The sequence below is a fragment of the Mytilus galloprovincialis genome, chromosome 1, assembly GCF_965363235.1.
Source record: "Mytilus galloprovincialis chromosome 1, xbMytGall1.hap1.1, whole genome shotgun sequence".
Classification (NCBI taxonomy): Eukaryota; Metazoa; Mollusca; class Bivalvia; order Mytilida; family Mytilidae; genus Mytilus; species Mytilus galloprovincialis.
Window position 1 is genome coordinate 62,708,161 of NC_134838.1, and position 22,549 is coordinate 62,730,709.

General features: G+C 32.4%; 1 protein-coding gene across 5 annotated transcripts; it reads left to right on the forward strand.

The window, feature by feature from the left end:
* The first annotated feature begins 3,370 nt into the window (after nucleotides 1-3,370).
* On the forward strand, nucleotides 3,371-21,414 carry LOC143080740 (uncharacterized). Of its 5 annotated transcripts, none has more exons than XM_076256763.1 (3): nucleotides 3,371-3,571; nucleotides 15,992-16,061; nucleotides 17,514-21,414. In XM_076256763.1, the coding sequence occupies exon 3, from the start codon at nucleotides 17,521-17,523 to the stop codon at nucleotides 18,949-18,951; it is 1,431 nt and encodes a 476-aa protein (XP_076112878.1). In that variant the 5' UTR covers nucleotides 3,371-3,571; nucleotides 15,992-16,061; nucleotides 17,514-17,520; the 3' UTR covers nucleotides 18,952-21,414. The 5 variants fall into 5 exon arrangements, with proteins under 5 accessions (XP_076112878.1, XP_076112886.1, XP_076112869.1 ...); XM_076256771.1 differs by lacking the exon at nucleotides 3,371-3,571 and adding an exon at nucleotides 13,709-13,790; XM_076256754.1 differs by lacking the exon at nucleotides 3,371-3,571 and adding an exon at nucleotides 13,749-13,855.
* The last annotated feature ends 1,135 nt before the right edge of the window (nucleotides 21,415-22,549 follow it).

Consider the following 22,549-nt stretch of genomic DNA (forward strand, 5'->3'; position numbering starts at 1 on the left):
TCGAAAACTTAACCTGTCTGCGTATGTTTTTTGTATGATAGATAAGTTTTGCAAGGAGATTAAAACAACATATGAAATAAATTCTTGCCAATTAGATACTTTATTTTAGAACTTGTGTTTAGTTCCTTCCATTATTTTCCTAACGAAAGATACTTTTCCCATGATTCCATGCTTTACAAAAGAGGATAGGTAAGGTAGGCAAGTATAACCTTTATTTTTCTTCTTCGAATCTTACATGCATAAACTATACATATAAGAAATGTTCTAGACTTACACGATCTCTGACATTTTTTTTTTCTGGATTCAAGGGTAATAAAAAGATTATCACACCTTTGGGGTCGTAAATGTTGATCAATATCATATATGACATGATAATTTAATTCTGACAGAGTTGTCTTTCTTTCAATAAAAAAAACTACGAAGTGATTGCAGAAGTTTAATAAAAACAAATTATTTTAGAATTTGAAAATGATAAGGAAATTATAAGAGAAAATGATTACCCGCATGTTGATAGACATCAATTGATTCCACGTCAAGTATCTGTTCTCTCGATTCTATTATATTAAATATTTTATTGTGGTGTAAAAACATTGAAAGAATTACTTCATTTCAGTAATGTGAACATGATCAATGCTTTTTAACTCACTAAAATTGCAATAAAAGAAGCATATAATCAATATTCTTAAAATAACCAGTGAAATCAAACATTTCCTTGCATATCTAAGTCCCATATAATAGTTATCTACGACAACTATGCAGATGCGAATCCGGGAGGGGGTCAGGGGGTTAGAGCCCCCATTCTATGGACATTCAATGCATTTGAAAAGGTATACTTGTATATACATGATTGAAATCCCTCTTTATCCTGGGTTGGGAATCCACGTTAGAAAATGACTTGATCAGCCCTTCGATGGAGGTACTTTATAGGTTCTTTTTCATGTATGAAATATGTGCCACTGAACTTTTAGTAAACAACAATTAATTATACTTTCACATTTGTTTAATTTTTCTTCCATCACAGATTTTTCGCACGGGAACTTTTGAATTATCGATATTTCTATCAATAGGTGTCATGGTCACTCACTACCCACGTGAAAGCTGTCGGCAAAATATAGAACGGTCCGCAGATAATAATTCAATAGGATACATTTCTGCAGATTTGGATAAATAAAAAGGTTTTCTTTCAAGAGAAAGTTTTTGTACCCTTGTTTTATAGTTGAACTTATAGATATTCAAGTCTGTTAAGCATATTTACTATTTTGCTAAATTTGAGAAATCATTAGAATAAACATATGTCATTTTCAAATTAAAAGGGTCATTGATGTGCAGCATGACTTTCATATACAAAACATTAAACAATGATATTTAGAAACATTTTTACATCAAAATGTAATATAAATGTTCATAAAATCATAAACCGACATAGAATTCTTTATCTCATATAAATTATGTACATTTTATTCCAGACAGGATCAGTACCATACAATCTCATATAAATTATGTACATTTTATTCCGTACAGGATCAGTACCATAAAATCTCATATAAATTATGCACATTTAATTCCAGACAGTATCAGTACCATACAATCTCATATAAATCATGTACATTTTATTCCAGACAGGATCAGTACCACAAAATCAGTTACAATGTAATCATCGTTATTAAGTCTCGCATATTCCATTTCGCCTAACATCTAGACATTTAATAAATATAATTCCCCAACCGTTTAGGGACAGACACATTTTCATTAGTAAATAACCAAACACAATTTGCCTCATTTTGAGAGATCTGGAAAGTTGTGGCAAATATTGGATTTCTCTTTGGAAAATATCTCTTGACTCATTCAACTTGTATGCTGGATAACTATAATACTGAAATGTTGAATATCTTAAAACCAAAGTTTTACAAATCCAAATTTCTGCTTTAAACAGTTGGGTTTTTTGTTTATCTTTGTGTGAATTTGTTTTAATGCCAATGCATAAGACAGATCCACCTGTAGTACACTATTCGACTGCTTTGTCGTATTCGTAATAGTTAGGAAACATCATTTAGTTCCATAATGTCATTTAAATATAAACACTATACATTGTATATGATTCAACATTTTTTCTAGTCCTGCATCTAACTTTAAAAGGCCATATACACCGTGTAGAACGCTACATGCGGGGTGTCGGCTATGTTTGACACGGGGTGGCAATTTCGAAGCGAAGAAAAGTTATCAAAGTAAGTTAAAGTGTCAATTTTTTTTGTTTTAGAATTCTTAGTATCATATAATGTATTGCACGGAAGGAACTGCAACACAATCTATTTCATGCAAGCAGAAGCAGTCGATTTCAGTGCTCTGTTTTCTCAAACACTTCTCCCTAGTTTTCCGTGTTGCAGATTTTCATGCTTCATATGCAAATTTCTGGATAAAAAACTACTTTAGACGAACTCCTCCCGTATCATTTATATAGAATTGAATGCATATCATGGAATTTAACTATAAAATCTGACACCCCGAGCGACACTTTAAATTTTGATGAATTAAGTAAGAAGCTGGTATTTGGTTAAATTCCATGATTATTTGAAGACTGATGCTATTTTCTGTCGGGATTCATCATCATTCGGGAGCAAAAAAGGCACATTTAAGAAATTTGTATTGTGCTTCTCTATTCGTTAATCATACAATTGTTGTGCTTTAACTTTTTAAGATTACAATTCTTCATTAAAGCTGACTTGCAACGTCTTAAATACAAACCAATGTTTGAATCAAACCACGTGGATCAATCATATCCCCTGGTACCGTTTAGTTATAGTCCTTTAGCTATAAACATAAAAATCTACAGCAAATGAAAATATCAGCTATTGAAGTCGCTGGAACGAAGGACAGGAAACTCTTATTTTATGTTTGTTTTTAAGCATTCAAAGCTTTTTTGTGTTTGTTTATGATTTTATTTACTTAAACGAAAATCAGGATTAATTAATTTTTATTTTTCAATCTCATTATAGATAGAATAATTGAATATAATAGAAATATATCTGAGATTTTACCGGATATCATTTTCCTTCTAGTCTCGTTAAAACGTTTTGTATCCATGTATCATTAACTGTATTAGTCTAGTTCATTACCATAGAATCAATTATAATGAATGAAAAAGCGCTTTTCTTCTCTCTAATCGATACTGACTTATTCATCAATGTCCCATCGTTACCATTCACCAGTAATTACTGTTATCATTGATAATATTAATTAACTGTGAAAACATGTATTTGAACATCTCCATTTAGCGATTATAAATAACAAGCACTATATATATTGCATATATCATAATTAAGCTATTCCAAAGTTTTTCAGACGTTTTTCAACACTGAGTGAGAAAACATTTGAGAGAAAAGTATGCGCGTGCGGGATGAATCATCATGCAAATCAAGCAGCTGACTGGAAGATGACGATCACCCCATTACTTGTTTAATCACATTAGCAGAAGTTTCTTTGTGTGTGTGTATGTCAATGTACAATAGAATTAGTTGATTTAATATATTGCATTGAATAGAACAGGAAAAAGGAACGACTTTGTTGCGTCTGAGTAAGTACAATTTTTACATTATTACCTAAAAGTATGCGATTTCAAATTTGCATTTAAATGACTTTTTTACTCTTATGTTGATGTTATATTATAGACTGTAACGATGGGCGAATATCCTTATAACATATATATGATATTTAGTACATAAACCACAGTACATTATAATCCTATAAATATAAAAAAGAAGATGTGGTATGATTGCCAATGAGACAACTATCCACAAAAGACCAAAATGACACAGACATTAACAGCTATAGGTCACCGTACGGCCTTCAACAATGAGCAAAGCCCATACCGCATAGTCAGCTATAAAAGGCCCCGATAAGACAATGTAAAACAATTCAAACGAGAAAACTAACGGCCTTATTTATGTAAAAAAAATGAACGAAAAACAAATATGTAACACATAAACAAACGACAACCACTGAATTACAGGCTCCTGACTTGGGACAGGCATATACATAAATAATGTTGCGGGGTTAAACATGTTAGCGGGATCCCAACCCTCCCCCTAATCTGGGACAGTGGTATAACAGTACAACATAAGAACAAACTATAAAAATCAGTTGACAATGGACAAAAATACAAGTGGACGTGACCCGGTACTTATGCATCCCGACAAAGCTGGTTGAAGTTATATAAAAAATATTTACGTAACTATATTAAATATATATACGTTTGTTTAAATTGTAATATGTGGTATTTCTTGTACATGTACCTACACATATAGTTTTTCTTTAAAGTAAAAAGATATATCTATCATATGGCAAGCGAGCACATTGATCCAAGAGAAAAAGTCTTTGCGCAAACTGTTCCTCTCCCAATATATCTCCCAACAAATATTGCTTTTTTTCACTACTTATATTAAAAGTTATATATATATACTTAACCCATCAACACCAACACAAGTGAATAAACTAGGATCCTTTATAAAAAAAAGTCAATGGAACTGAGGACAGGGGACCCTTTAATATTTACCTGAATTTGTGTATATATATTGAGTTACTTGGGAGGGTTGGGATCCCGCTAACATGTTTAACCTCGCCACATTATTTATGTATGTGCCTGTCCCAAGTCAGGAGCCTGTAATTCAGTGGTTGTCGTTTGTTTATGTGTTACATATTTGTTTTTCGTTCATTTTTTTTTACATAAATAAGGCCGTTAGTTTTCTCGTTTGAATTGTTTTACATTGTCTTATCGGGGCCTTTTATAGCTGACTATGCGGTATGGGCTTTGCTCATTGTTGAAGGCCGTACGGTGACCTATAGTTGTTAATGTCTGTGTCATTTTGGTCTTTTGTGGATAGTTGTCTCATTGGCAATCATACCACATCTTCTTTTTTATATTTACTTAGTTATTGTCTTTATTTGTTTTTGTTGTTGTTATATGTCACAAACTGTAAAGTCGGCGTTTTGCATTTGCGCCGATCTGCATTTCATTTGCGCCGATTTTTTCTTTCACTTGCGCCGATTTTTTTTTCATTTGCGCCGATTTTTTTACAGGTAAATTACAGGTGAATAGATATAAGAAGATGTGGTATGAGTGCCAATGAGAGAACTCTCCATCCAAGTCATGTTATTTTTCATTTATCATTATAGACCTCTTCCGTTAGCCACTTGTACAAATTTAATGAATTGTCAATCATAACATGTATATAACTGTTGTCCCCTAATCACCATGGGGAGGTGGAAGAAGGCCTACAAGATACATCTCCAAACTTTTTCCTTGACCGTACCCATAGTTCTTTAGCCTCTGTCTTTCGGACATCTGCCACATGATTATGCTCGTTCTGTGTTTTGACAATAGAATCCGTGGTGACTCTGGCTTTACACGATTTTATGGTACATTTGTAGGATATGTTGTTATGTTTCAGGACACTAACCTTCCAATATGTATGGCCCTCTTTGGCTCGTTTCAGTGTGCAATATGTCCATCGTGTTACAACGAAGTTCCAGAACAATATGAATCAAAATTAACATAAATGAACATCATTTATAACCAGATTGTACCAATGGTATTATATAGTATAGTACATTTTTGTACATGTACAAGTATTAACGTACCTGTAAACCTAATTAGGAGCAAATTTAAAATCGGCGCAAATGAAAAAATGAAATCGGCGCAAATGAAAGAATGAATATTTTCAAAATCGGCGCAAATGTCATACGCCCTGTAAAGTTTATATGGCAATAAAACTTTGAATTGAAAAAAAAAAGAAAAAATTAAACTTAAATAACAATGCACGTGTAACTAATGAAACATATGCTTTCCAAGAAAGGTAACTCACATGTCCGATATTTTAAATATAGTTTAAAATGAATCACTTGTAAATAAAAAAAAACATGGTATTAAGTCTTTTTACAATATGTAAGCAATGAGGTATTATAAGTGTACTTGTTTTTAAAATACGAAGTGCCGATAACAGCATTTTCGCAACTCAGTGCAAAAACATTTATATATAAGACATTATACTTGCCCAATAACATTTTTTGTCTAATCAACAGGAAACTTGTTATAATGTCACTGAAACATATCGCGTATAAAGCTTGTTCAATATTATATTGACCGACGAATATAGACTTTTCAGCAGTCAATGCCAGCCCAATACCGCAACGATACCCACGTATATATACATAATTTCATTGCACAAGTACCTCCGTGGGTCAAACTTGATAGACGCGACCGCCAATGGTCACCCCACCTCAATCATTAAACTATCTCAGTCAAAAAAAGCAATTTGGATGTCAAATGTTACCACAACAACTAAAAATGAAAGAGGTGACTCGATCGATGACAAGGCCACGATGTAGGATAAATGTTAGCCGCACAGAAAGGTCACGATAGACATACGAACATCGGCGATTTGACCCAATATTTTTGGGTGTTTTTTATACATATTTTTTATCCTGAATGACATTTGTATATGCATGAAATTTTAGCTCAATCAAAGCATCGCCGTAAAAACGGTTTGAAGTACACTACTAAGGGGTGTTTAACGACCGCTGACTACCCATGAGAGATCTCGCGTGGTCGTCAAAGTCACTAAGACTGAGGGCAGGGAGTCCTTGATATAATTTGAATCTCTTATATATATTATATATTGATTTAAAGAAAGACAAGGATTATAAGTCAAAGTGTCTGCATTCTTTATTTTCATTGTTTTATATATGTAAACTGTATATTATGTATAATGTTTTAAGCCATTGGCCCATATGGGCGTAAAGTGCTTTTCAATTAAGTGAATACACACTGTGACGGAATAAAATATAAATAGTATGTGAATGAATTTTCAACTTATTTTGCTGAAATGGATTGATAAAAACACCGAACTGAGAGGGCGGAAAGACCCTTTTCGTGGATCCATGAACGGACATGTTATTTTCACATGCATTTGGGATTTAGCATTTATTTCGTCGGCCGGGAATTCGGAATGAGACACCATCCAACCGCCCTTCAACTGAAAACCCTTTTAAAGATTACAAAACTTTTAGTAAATTTGAACTAGCCTTCTGTATTTTCAACGACGGCTTAAAGAAAAGAGAGCACCATAACAAAATTTTGGTATCGGTTTTGCTTATTTGATGAATAAATGCATCTGCACATAAAATATCAGGAATGTGGTGCAAGTTAAAGTGCGTAGTGATATACTTGCAGGGGCGGATCCAGCCATTTAAAAAAAGGGGGGTCCCAACCCATGATAAAGGGGGATTTTCAACTATATGTCCCCATTCAAATGCATTGATCGTCCAAAAAAGGGGGGTTCCAACCCCCGGAACCCCCTTCTGGATCCGCCACTGACTTGTCAAAATTGTGACAATAACTGACTTATTATTGTTGGCTTTAATTCCAGTGTAAATAATTACACAAATATTTAATGTTGGTCCCTGATTGCCCGTTAGGTATAATTTGACATTTGTATATGTCGAAGCAAAATTATTTTAATACAATTTCCCCTGATAGAGTCTTTGCGTAATAGTTATTGATTGCATTTAATAGCGGTGTTTAGAGATTCAGACTGAGATAGAATAACACTATGAAATGTTAGCAGACTATTTATTCGGATGATATGTAATTTAATGTGACTGGGATTTTTTTCATCGAGATTTATAACAAGAACTTTTGGTAATATTTTACTGAATATTGCTCATAATTCTTTCAATAAGTCATGTTTCTGGTGTTGGAAATCGTTTGATCATTCTTAATTTGGTCTTAATTTGGAATTTCCAGTCTCTCAGATTCTACCAAAAGATGTTCTATGGGGTTCAATTGTGACCATGGTAATACAGTTATATGATGTTCTGAGTAAGGACATACCAGTAAAGTAAATTATCTATACGTGATTATATTTTCTGTATTGGACTGGACATTGTTTTGCTGAAATGTCTTCCTCTGTCGGTCAGTATGACATTGTACAAGTTTTATACGCGATAGTTTCAGTTGTTTAAACACAAGGCAGTCACATTTCTTCCAGAGGACCGTAATGTATACTTTAAGAGTTGCAAGTACATATAATTATATAGAATCGGATGACTAAGCAGGGAATTTTTCTCAAGTAAAAGAAGAGAGTATGCATTGTATTTGAACCCAGTTAGTGAAATATCTCATCCGTCGCAGTTGTGTAATTTTCGTTGTATTCTATATATTTCTGTATAAATACATTTAAAGTTCGTCCGCTGTATGGTAATCTTGATTAATCAGCTGAAAATTATGCTAATAGCAATAAATTAGAGGATTATAATGACACTTGATTAAATGGCACTATTTAATGGATACTTAAGTACATTTAAATACGTGGCGAGATCTACATCTATGTCATCAAGATAAAATGTTCTCATCAAAGTGGATAACAGATTCAATATACATCTTCTTATTGTTCTTTTACATTACCTTCACCTGTTCATTTGATATACATTATTTGATGAGAAAATCGCAACCTACCTTTTAAAAATTATAGTCCTTCGACGTTGGTTTGAAACCAGTTCGTGATAAATATGCAATTAAACAGTTTTTTTTAAAGGACGATAAATATGTACGAAAACACGATATCTTAAAAGAAATTAGATTTTATTTTGTGTGTGAAAACATGTATCATGAATTTAGAAGACGTAACTAATTTACTTCTTTTGTGATGCTTGCTTAGGACCTATTTTGTCAATATATGCGAAAAAGAGGCGAAAGATATAGCAAATCGAAGTAGGAAAAAACGAAAAAAACAAAGAAAGGACAAACTACAGTCTACATAACACTACACACAAAAACTAAAGACAGAGAAACACGAACCCCATCAAAACGTTTTCGTAGCATAATTATTTATTTTTCAAAAATTCATAATGTTGCAGAACTATCCGTCACTTGTAACCAGAAAAGTTGTCACGTACCCAGATTAAACCACACAATAAGGCATTCGTTTACTTCGTTCATTCTCGGTGGCTCTTATCATACTTGAAATTCATCCAGTATGTGTGCAGAATCTAGATTTTAAAAAGTCATTTATTGATTTATATATTTGAAACGATCGTTTATTTCTCATTTATATACATGTATATGTTGTTAGTTTTAACAGCTTACTTCGCACATGGTCTAGATAAAGTTTTATGATACTAAACCTCTTAAAAATTTAAACCGTTTCTCAGTAGAAGACATGCATTCAGTACTTTAAATGTATAATTGAAAAAGCACTGCAAATTTTACCAGTTGAAATATTGGTGGAACGGGTGCATGTTCTCGGACTGAATTTACGTTAACATAAAGGTAAATCCATGTATAGTTGATGCATTCAATGTCCAGTTTATTATCTGATTATAATAAGAAAGCAAACCAAAAAAAGTGTGAATGAATTGATTTACTGTTGTGTGATAAAAGTCCAGCGGCAAATACTTCATGTATATTCAGGACGAAGACGAAAACAAACTAATAATAAATACTATAAAAAGGTTGTTTCACAGTTGATCGGACTGGATGAAATTCAAGACATTTAGGATGTCACTTAAAACATAAGGTTTTGCAATTTGATATGAGTCAGAAAGCTTGCAAAAATAAACACGCGTATATTTACCACTCGAATGGTTGTTGCAACTGCCAAGGTTCTTTCATGTGCAGAAAGGTTGCATAAACTGTGAGTATCGTACCACTCTGAGGATTTGCAAGGGTTCTTTAACGTGAGGAAAGCTTGCGAAGATACAGTTTTAACGTGTTGAAATCTTATAACATATCAACATACATAAAGGTATTTAGGAAAGTGTAAATAGGAAGAGAATTTACTTGCCAATCATCATTGACTTACGTCTTCATGCTAAAACTGTGTTTTCTGGTACAACATGCAGTGGTAATTTATAAATGGTGCCTTATTTTGGAATATTATGTTATCTGGGTATGTGTTCGTTCTATCGATCATCATAGCTCTCTATGTATGTCACTGCTCTTTAATTTTATTGAAATTCTCAGAGAAATTTTCAGTAAATATTGCCGTTTTATATAGTTCTTATTCATCTCATTCATTTGTGTTGGTCCCCTCGAGAAAAATGAATTTAACATTAACTGCAAACATGACATTTTAGGGGGAGAGAATGTAGATAATATAATTATTCTAAAATGGGCATATTTTTTACAGTCACAAAGCTTTGGAAATCTCGGTTTACCAGAATTTCGTATATACCCTGGTGATACAGACCCAACATCATACTAATTAAGGAGATTATTTACGCCTCATACCAAACATACATTCTTTATCATCTTTATGTTGCATAACCAGATTTTGCATTTGCTATCATGCTTAGATCCGATTAATATTTGGGAGATTACAATAGACTTATCCGTATACGCAAACATGACTAGCAGTGGTATGCATTTGTATCCATCAAATAATCCTTAACAAGTGACGGCAGGGATTTTCCGGTGATGAGAAATGGGAGTTTGAATTTGTGAATTCTTCTCGCAGTTTGTCACTTGAGTCATCTAATTTTATTTCAAACACTTTTTTATATACACGGGCAAATCTGACGATTATATATTCAGAAGCAAACTTGTTTCCAATAGTTTGTCTATTTTGTGTTAGTTAAGTGCATAATGCGTATGCACTGCTGCTATGTACAATTTTCCTCGGAGTTCAGTATTTTTGTGATTTTACTTTTTTTAAGCAGCATATAAAATGTAGAAACAAAATTTAATGCTGTTTATTTATTATGATATCATTCAAATAACGTATATTTTTGCTACTTCGTTTATGACTGGCCGCTGAGTCATTATTTTGTCACTTATATATCCATAGAAATTAACACAGATGTTAATACCCCGCGATTGCCCCAACAAATTAAAGTATAATGCGTTATGAACATAAGTTGGTAATTATTAAAACATCAGTTCGGTAATGCTACAGTATATTTACCAAAATGTATGCACATGTGTTTGACAGTCAGCAGTCGTGATAACTTCAGTCGATTAAATAAGGATGATGCATTAAATATATGTGTGCATGTTTCTGTTTTTAATTTGGGTTGAAAACGCGATCAAAGTAAAGAGTAAAACAGAAGGCCGAGCTATAATGATTTGTAATAACAAATAAATGATGTGTAAAGAGAACCTTTAAAGTTTTAAAATTGCATAATAGATATAAAATTATTGTTAATTATAAAAACATAATGATTTGTTAATATAGCAGACATTACTCAATACTATATATATGTAACAAAAGATGTACAACAACCTTGAATAAATCTGAGTAAAAACTGTGTGCATACGTAAAGCTCAAACCAGTTATAGTAATGTATACAAATCAACAAATCACTTTTAGGCTAGTTTTAGTTAATATGACAATAGTCAGCATATACGGCTACAACTAAGCAATGTAATTCGGGAACCATTTGATAGGGGGTTGAGGGAAATGTTTTTGTGGATTGACTACTAGTATCCTTTTCATCTGTTGCTTTGCATGTATTTTTTTTCCCCGAGGCTTTATCAACACTTTTTTACACTACTATTCCGGCATTTTGTGTTGCAGAATATTCATTTTCACTCTGTCTTGTGCAAATTTTCAGCTCTTACTTATTCTCTCCCCCTCTCTCCCCCCCCCCCCCCCCGAAAAGTAAATGATCTCGAACCGAATGATTAACCAATTCAAGCGACCATTAGTAGTTACTGTTTGAATACATCGTCTTTTGAGGTTTTATGACAACTCTTTTGTGTGTATCTTACTATGCTGAAGTTAAAACAATAATGCTTGTGTTAAGTTCTTCATTTTCATTTCTTATATACCACAAGACGCCTAGCTACCTTGAAGAAATTATTAAAATTTTTTGGAAGTGAACATTGCAGATTGTCCCCATATTTTCAAGGTTAAAACATCCTATTTTTCTAAATGAGGAAACATTTCACATATTTGTTTGTTCGGCCTGAACAGTATGTATTTCAGTGTTTGTAATTTCATCATTAGTTCAGATTTTCCCTTATAATAACCAAAGAAAATAGATCAGCTAAATTTCTAGTATGAACACCGTGACTGCACAAAACATCGGCAAATTGCATCATTACCGATGTTTCTAAAAAACCTTTTAGTTTTCGTATTATGCAGTCTTAATAAACTGAATATCATGCTGGAGTAATATTGATCTTAACCACGTCTCTTACAACTTCATCTGCATTAATCAATTCATAGAAGTCCGAAATCCAGACAATTTTATTATATTCCAATAATGGAACGATAAATATCCCAAACACAACACAGCCTCATTACTGAAAAACCGGTCCAGCTAATAAATATAATAATGTTACATTAGGAGATTCAATTTGTCAGCTTTATTAACGTGTAGTCGAGCAGTTCTTTCGTGTCTTGTTTTTGAAAAAGAGGCGCCGTTAAACGCATGCTAATGTAATTCGGATGATCGACCTCGTGAGATGTTGAACTTTTAAAAACAAAGGTGCAAAAAAATCTAAATCCGTTGAAACTGATGTTATTGCTGATATAGGAAAGTAATTTGGTTTTAATATGTCAGTAATTTTATTTCCATAGTCGTAAAAACATAAGCATCTAGCAAGGTGTTTAACATTTCTGAGATCAAAGCAGTAACAACAATCGATTTTTCAAAATACCAAAGAGACAGATGTAATATAGAAGTCATAGACGTCTTTATTGAAAATATGAGCCAGTGGACTTGCATGCATTCTGGACTACGTACATGCATGCCAGTCAAATGGCATATTATGTATGCATACGCACTTGTTATCCGGTACCTTATCCGGGACACTTTCAGCGCTACATGACACTTTAATTAATATGAAAGATTTGCGCATTCGCAAACGGAAGGCCGGAGTAATAGAGATTTTTAACTATTCGTCCGGCTGGACGGACGAATAGACACTCTGTATTATGTATGACCTATAAAAATCTATGGTACAAAAATTAAGCCTGTGTTTCAGGATGAGGTTACCACTTTTTTGTAAAGAAAAATATATTATAAAAAATAAGAAAATAAAATCTTAAGTCTTTGATTTGCACATGTGTTCCAAAAATTCTTGGAATAACAGACTTCAGACATGCAAAATAAACTAGAAATTCAATGAGACGTCGCTAGATACTGTGCCAATTACCGTAACATATTAGTCTTACGCCGTTTTATTTTTTAGTCATGTTCTGCAAAACATGTTTCTTTCTCTTAATAAAGTGATTGTATTAAATAATATCTTTTTAAAGTAATCATAAGCATTACGAAAATAGGGTTTACATCTGGCAAAGCTAAATCTTCTAATATATATATGCTTTACAACTGCCAGTTTGTATGTCATAATGCTGTGTTTAACTTTATACTGTTGTACATATGCATCTTGACCCTTTTGCCATCATGGATAAAGGAGGCAATTCCTTTACGATAAATGAAAAACAGTTTTTGATCGTGACAGACATTGCCACATGAAAAATAAACTGTGAACGATTCAAGCGTTAATTGTCCAATTTTCACCCACCAAGTGACCAGAGGTGACACTTTTATCATAACGTAGATATAAATATCCTAATAGTATAAGATTGAATACTGAATGGAATTAATCATGTGATAAACTGACATATTTTTGCTACAGGCACTGTCGGTTTGTGAAATTATTATATTGAAAGCAATATTTTCTTGGTAGCATTATTAATAGGCTCCACCAGATGATAACGATCGATCTATTGATCATACGATGAAAAAATGACATCTGTTAAATTCAGCGCCTACAGCTATAGTGAATTGTAAGGTTTATATACCAATCCATAACTATTTTGGATAAGGACATTGATACATTATTTCGTTTAAGGTAAGCAATTCTCGGATATTTGATATATGCAAAACTTAAAAGATAGAAGAAAAAGGGTAAATCGCTTGTTAGTCAAAATCCGTAATGATATGGATCCATGCCATTAGAGTTTCACATGCTGTTAGCATATAACTGCTGTTTTAGAACTTTTAATATTTAAATTATTTAAATAGAAGAAGAGTGTTTCTACTTCTACATACTGTATCTGAAAAAAAAATTAAATTAAAAATTTAATGGAGTTACCGGCTTAATCAAGAATGCTCAAGGCCGAATATTTGAAAGCCAATGGTGTATAATAACTTGAGACAGTTGTAACGCTGTAGTTCATGTATAACCGCTTTATTTTTGAAATTTTTTGTAAACAGAACTACATGAAAATAAAATTATTAAGCAATTGTTTCGCTAATGGTGAAAGTAAATCTAGTAACCACTTGACCCGTCTGGCCGAAAGACCCTGAACAAAATTTTCGTCAAAGTTTGATGCTGTTGAGTTGAAGTGTGTAAGCTATTTTTAGATTTGCTTTGCATCCACTTCTTGTTTGGCGATAGTTTGGAATTTTATATTACTCATTTTTCCTGAAATTTTACTGGGCTTCTACATGGAAGAGAACGATTTGATACTTGTTTATAGTTGATAGAAGTTGATAGCGTCGAGTTGTAGCGATTAGCAATTTAACATCTGCTTTCTGTTTGCCGGACATTTTGTACACTGATTGCACAGAGAAATATTTTCACCAGTATGAATCTTGTTTGCAAAACAATTACCATACACGATATACAATGTAAAATATTTCTCAAGGTTTTACTTGTCCAAACATGGTTGACAAAACTATGCGGTTCTTCTTTTGAGCATTTCTCTTTTCATATCCATAAATATGTTGCATTGTCTAATTTGTTCTAAAATTTGACTGAAATAGTCGCACTGGAGTATAGTAACCAAACGATCAATCTAAAATCGGTAGAATGAATATTGTTAAGTGAACACTTAAGTGTAAGAAGAAGGAAGTGATAAGGCCAAGTTGTGGTCTGTTGCCAAGCTAATATTAATGTTGGTGTTATGTAAAACACTTAAACTAAAACACTTCAAAGAGAACATGGACACTTAATGTACTTGATTAACTGCAGTGATGGAAGGAAGACAAGAACATTCATGTTACACGTGTCAAAAATCCTTTAAGTTTAATCCGGAAGTCGACTGTATATAAATCTAAACATCTGACTTTCTTACATTGTTCTATATCCTAGCTGATGGTATCATGTGACCAATGCTATTGTTTTCTTAACAACCCTTCATGGTTTCCGAGTGGACACTTTACGATCAACTGTTGGAATAAATATTCTATTCTTTTCAAATATCGTCAGTGACATAAAACTGTATTTTTTCCAGTGGAATTAATATTCCTGAATATTTCTTCATTTAGAACTTATTTTACAAATGAACTTCTGTTCCTTGACTCAGGAAACGCAATCAGGTAGAAGACTGTATAAATCTTCACAACCGAATTTCCCCCAAATGTAACGTATCCCAATATGGCGATATGACTAAAGATTTTTGTATATACATATCAACCTTTAAATTATAATGATGTCCGAGTATCAATTATATTTATTCCTCCAAACAAAATGTCATCTGGAAACTTTGCTTAAACAGTTGAAAAAGATAGTCTATATTTTTTTAATCCGATAGGATCAGAAGACTGTTATATTTCTTACTTTATTACATTTAGAATTGCAGTATAAAGGAACTTCTGTTTCCATGATCGTCCTGAACATGCATGCAATATTTGCCACTGGACGTCAAGCAACCAATAATCAATCTATTTCCATGACACAGGAAACACAAGTTATCGTAGTACTGAAGAATTGCGTTGTGTTTTGTTTGATTTTTTTTTTATTATTGTATGTAGTTATTAATAGTCATTCATTTCCCTCAACAGGAAGATACATATCTGTGTATTATTCTGATTTATCTCGCATAATCTGCTTGTAGTATTTATCAGACTAACATATGTTATTATAACGTGCATAGTGCTCTTACTTTTTGAAATATTTATTTTTAGTGACAGGGAATTTTCTTTTGATCATCTTTTTTATAGCTATCTTTTTAAGTGGATGACAATTTTATGCATTTTTCAGAAGTGTATTGGTCGTGTGCTGGACTAACGAGCCTGGGGCTTTCTACCTGAAGGACACGTTAATAAACGAGGTATGTCATATAGAGATCATACACTTGAAATGTGATGGCTTAAAAGGTCGTCATAAGTATAAACTTATGCTATAACACACGACAAGCCGAGTGTACATGTTTTATAATATCTCTACATGGACTGATAAATGCACAGCTTGTAAGTTAATTTACATTTTTCATATACATATATACATATCAACATGTAGTCGAAGCAACTAGTTACTTTAATTGCATATGATATAATTTTACATGAAGATAAAAATCTTGCAAGTACATGGATTTTAAAAGTTCATGAAATAAAGTTTCGTGTATCCTTTAATTAGTACGCAGGTACACTTTGTTAAAATATACTTAAAATGCTACTGAAACGTTTATCATATACACATTTATTAGATATGCATATATTTTATATATATTTGAAAAATGATACAGTTAATATGAAATTAGGGGGCACACGCATCACCCAACCTTGGCTCTGGTCGAGATCTAATTACACTGCATGCTGTCATCGATTTCTAAAAAGATTGATACAGTTTTTATTGTTTTGTTATTTTTTATTTAAATAAAGAAGTATGTAGCATCTCTTCTAGAAACTTTAACTGAGCATGCTATAAAAGAGACTACAATAAAAAAAAAAATACAAGTCGAAAGGAAAATTTATAATAAACAAGTATCTATTGAAAGAAAATGTTTATAAGTTTTGATAGCAAATGTTGATTACTGCGAATGGTTTATCGATGTTTTGCCTAACGTCCAGTGTCAAATATTTCAATTATTCAGGACGACAGTGCATGCAAACTTCAAGTTGAATTCGTTTATGATGTTTCTTTTACTAATACTTATAGGTTAAAACTTCAATATATATGAAATGGTGATGTTTATTTAAAAAAATAAATAAAACATTTATCCTATTTCTTTCCTTTGCGCCCCCATGCTCTTAGAACTGTCTAGTCACGTGAATCGTACAGGAAACGCTGTCCTTGTAAGAAGCTAACCACTTCCTTATCAAATTAAGATAAATATCAGACTGTTATCATATCTTTCGAATCTAATAGTAATTAGCAACTTGAAAATAAATGTATTTGCATTTACACCTTCAAGTGCGAGACTCAAACATCCAGTAGATCGCAAACCGAAAATCACACACAACAACAGATTATAAAAAAGCGTGAAATTAAACAAATCTAGAATTTGAAATTGATGCTATAAGTCCTAAAAGCATTAAATAAGAAACAAAATAAGCTAAAAATATTGATAGGTTATAATAACCTGTATCCTAGGGAAAAAACAGGAATCCGAACATCTAACACAAACTCCTAAACCTCACCAAAGTACATATACTTAATATTACAATACAGTATGAACAGTACTGTTTGTCACTGATTTCGTCATCGCGTTGATCGCTCTTTGCCAGAAGAAATCTCTTTATGAACCCTATCGATCATTTAAATTTTATCATTGTATTTTAAGATTAGATATGTCGAAGAGAAAGGAAAAAGCTTCGAAGCAACAAGACCCTGTCACAAGATCAGACATGTTGAGTAATGGTTTCCATGGCTACAAAGAAGGATATGAAAAATTGGAAAAGATTGGTGTTACACAGCGTAACCGGGATTTTTTCAATAAAATATTCGTTCCTGTGTTCCTGATGGTATCAACACCGAATTTTGTCATGTTGCTATGGTACACAGCTACAAAACACAAAGGAAGTTATGGAAACATGGTTCATTCAATTACCCAAGCATCAACGTTGGACTCTTTAAGGGAGTTATGGGGAGATGTTCATATTTGCAGCAACTTCGCTCTTTCTGTCGTGTTTGGTTATTGCATCTGGGCATTATTACTGATGAAATGTTTGCCAGGAAAGCTAGTCAAAGGTCCAATTACTCCAAAAGGAAACACTCCAGTTTACAAAGACAATGGATTCTCGCATTATGTCGTTACCATGACTACTTTATTTATTTTAACCGTCATACTTAAGAAGTATAACTTGTCACCATCTGTAGTTTATGATAACTTTGGTGACATTCTCGGAACACTGAATGTTTTAAGTGCTATATTTTGCATCTTTTTGTACATTAAAGGTCTATATTCACCGTCTTCAACTGATTGTGGGTCCTCTGGAAACATTATATTTGACTATTACTGGGGAACCGAACTCTATCCTCGAGTACTTGGATTTGACATCAAAGTCTTCACTAACTGTAGATTCGGAATGACAATTTGGGCCGTGCTTGTTTATATTTATGCTTTAAAGAGCTTCGAAATTCATGGATTTGTTGATAGTATGATCGTATCAGCAATTTTGCAATTGGCATACATCACAAAGTTCTTTTGGTGGGAAGCAGGATATCTAAGCACAATAGACATCATGGTTGACCGCGCTGGATATTATATATGTTGGGGATGCTTAGTATACGTTCCTTCTTTGTATGCCTCAGTTAGCCTCTATCTGGTAAATAACCCCGTTTATCTTGGTCGGTTCTGGTCGACATTTATTTTAACATGTGGACTGTTGTCGATCTCCGTTAATTATTTCGCAGACTGGCAGAAACAGCGCGTTCGATCAGCAGACGGCGACTGTCTTATTTGGGGAAAGAAACCGAATATCATTAGGGCCAAATATACGCTTGAAGACGGACAAGAGAAGGAAAGTATACTTCTAACCTCCGGATGGTGGGGACTTTCTCGCCATTTCCACTACATACCTGAGATTTTGTTAGCCTTGTTCTGGACATTACCAGCAGGATTTGAGAACTTCATGCCATTTTCTTACGTCATTTTCCTTACTATACTCTTGACGCACCGTAGCTTCCGAGACGACGACAAATGCAGTTCGAAGTATGGTCCCTTCTGGATGGACTATTGTGAACGAGTACCACACAGAATTGTTCCATATTTATTTTAGTGTAATGCTTTAACTATTAGTTAGCGTAAGGTTTTATAACTATAGGAATTTGTTGTATTAGCGATAGATTTTTAAGAGATATTTACAAAGCTATTCACCAAATTTGCCAAAAGCGTCTTAATTAATATGTAAGAAACTTTTATATTTGTGCTTTGTTAATTGTCAAGAGTTAAGTTGTAATATGTGTCACTGTGCAGCAGGATTTTTTAAGCAGATAATTTTTTCTTCCGACCTCAATTCCAAAGTCACATTACAATGAAATTAAATAATTTAATGTATCTTATGAAAACGAAACGTGACCTGGCATTATATAAGTAATTCGTTAGATGATAAATCTGTGATGAGAAAAAAAACTATGTATCATCAGCTAACATTGACAGTCCATACATCTCTCTTCGTCTAATCAAATAACTGCAGAAACGTTTTAAGATATAATCAACAAATTCAACCTTTTCTATCATTGACTTTGCATTATAGGCTGTAAACTTAAAAGTTTGAAGGTATTTTAATCAAAATGGCATATTGTTTTAGTCAGGAAAATAACTCGATACTTTTGAAATTAGAGTATCAAGCTTGATTAGACCTAGTTTGATTAGACACATAAACTATAAGAATGATCAACTTTAATCATGAAATTGTAAATCCACATAAAGATTCTGAAGTAAATAAAGATTAACTGGTTCAAAAAGTCGAGATGGGAGGAAAGCTTGCTGCTATATTCCTAGTGTAAACTTTTAAATATGAAGGAAGGTCAGAGTCCGAGTCCAAGTCTATAGTTTTTTATGTGCTTTGTATTGCTATGTCTTGCCATCAGTCTATTAGATTGTGTTGTTATTTTTAACTGTAACTCATGATTATGAACTTGTGAACTGTATAATAATGGTATTTACATGACGACCTTCATTCAGTTATATCCCTGGTAAGAAGTATGAGATATTGAAAGCACAAATTTCCACTGTATTTTTTTTCACAAGCTGTTAAATTAACTGATGCTTATGCATTGCCTCAAACTGCAATTTTGAGAGAATTTGACAAATTTTGAGTATCTTTTACTACATCTTTTTTTTAAATACTTATAGCGAACAAACTCTTTTTGATTTTTATTTATTTATATCAGAAGTGATTTTTTTTTACTTTACTGACGAAACAAAATCAAGAGGTTTTTCAAAGTCATGCAGTTTTGACTAAAAGAAAATTTTCCATCATTCAATCTATTTGCAAAACGTGTTAAAGGGTGAAACATAAATATTTCATATTTACAACCAAGATATATATAATAAGTCGGAGGTCTGATACCATTTACAAGCAACTTTTCTTTTTGAAGCCCTTATATCCTGTATTTTATTGAAATTTCTACAAAAAGCATGTCCCCAGAGTTTTTTGGAAAAGCAACAATGACACTAAATTTTTAAGGGCCAACAACTTTGTAAACTTCATGTGCCAATAACGGCCAATGATTGGGTTGTATACAAAGGAGGAAAAAGTATAAAACAATTTTAATTTACATTTTTAGTGCCATAATTGATGATTGTGTTCTTTATTGTTTTTGTATATATTATTCATGTTCATTTTTTTTTATATTGAAAATATCATGCATTATAAATTGAAGCATGCACACATCAGGTAATTTGCGGTAAAATTTAGGTATTTTAATTCTAAACGTTGCTCAAAATTTGTCACTGTATGTTTGAGATTTAAGGACACAAATAGACCTATGACGGCAGTATATTCCGAGGTCTCTGCAATTTTGAGAATTTTAATGTATTTTCATCGTTTTAATGTACTTGTGTATATCGTCGTGGTACAATTCCGTTTTTTGAAACGAAAACATTATCCAAGAAGAAAAATGTTCGTTTTAGTTCTCGACACACGGAGAAGGATTCTCTATCTGGTAGAGGGTCGAACCGAACATACATTGTTTGCACATAATGAAATGAAATCGTTAGAGACAATAATTAATGAAATGTTTTATACAATAATAAATGTTTCACATACTTATATGTATACTTGTGAAATGGAATGTATAAAGAATGTCATGAATGTAAATATTTATATATGTATTGATCAGTTGTAATGTGTATTATGTTTGCGTTTGCTAGATAAAAAAAAGAAGAGAAGATCGAAATACTCAAAGGAATTTTAAAAGATAAAAGAATCGAATCGGAAACTCCTGTAATAAATATGGTAATTTTAAGACAAATAAGGTTTAACAACATTAATGATTTGTCATTATTCTGTATGAAAACAAAGGCACATTGTTGACTAAATGTAACATATTGCAATGATAATTATACAATGTTATACAAGGAAGTGTGAGAATGAAAAAACATAACATTTTATTAAGAAAAGTCTGGCTTATTTTTTAGTGTAAGGAAAAATACTCATAACCGGATTGCCAAATGTTTGTATCAATAAAGTGTGTTGTGGTATTCTTTGAATAAGCTCAATAAAGTTAAGTTTATATCTTTTTTATTTGTTTGTTTGCCTTTCAATGCAGGAAAAAACAACATGTGCTAAACATGACAAATAATACTTATATGTATACGACAGATGGTATAACTTATTATATATTGAAATCAATACAACAACAATTATCTATAATATGCATGCATCTGCAGCCAAGCGTAAATATGTTAATGAGAAATAAAGACATGTTTTGGTATTGCTATTCTTTCCAAGGTCAGCTGTTGAGTGTTTATAAGATGATTAAAGGGAGAAATAGGTAATAAGACAGCAACCCAGCAGTAACAAAAACAGAAATGGTTTTCAACAATTACGCATGTCTCATCTTTTGCAAAGATATGACGTCTTTACAATGAATCCATTAGAGATGTACTGATTGCTATTTTGATTGCATTTTTAATTACCATTCACCATATGCTAGACTTGCAAGCACTGTAAGACCCGTAATTTATGTCTGAAGTCTTTTTATTGTTTATATCGGTATGGTGCGTCAATTATTCATTTCCAATTGATTTTACAGTATTTCTCATGTTGAGCCTTTATATATGTGTCCAAATTGTATTGCGCTGTTATGTCCAAGGTTATGTTAAGAATTTTGAAGTTGTTTTTCATATTTTTTTTTTATGTATTTATATGCTGGTATTAATTTTGTGGGATAGAAGAACCATTTAAAAAAAAAAAAGAAACCAAAAAGGATTCGTTTTGTTTCCATCAGATTTTAATTCAGTATTCAGTTTATTATGAATTCAAATCCCAAAATTTGAACGTTCTCATTTAAAGTCCAAATTTCATGCGGTGTCCTTTTGATTTCACACGAAATGACTGTAAATTTGCACTTTCTATAACATTTGTGGACACTTTAAAGGGGATACCATAAGGACTTAGAAAACAGAATATCTCTTTTACATATTAAATGATCGTTCAATATAAATGCGTTCCACTTCCACTTAAAACTAAGTTTGATATAATTTTAACGCATTTTGCACATCACTTTCTTTAAAGATACGAGGAAACACGTTGAACGAAAAGGAGGATAGCATATTGATTCCATTTACTAAATTGTTACATCTAATCCGCTTTTATGGATTTTTTTCCAAGAATTCCTCTTGCTATGAGAGGTTTCGGTAGTCTGTTT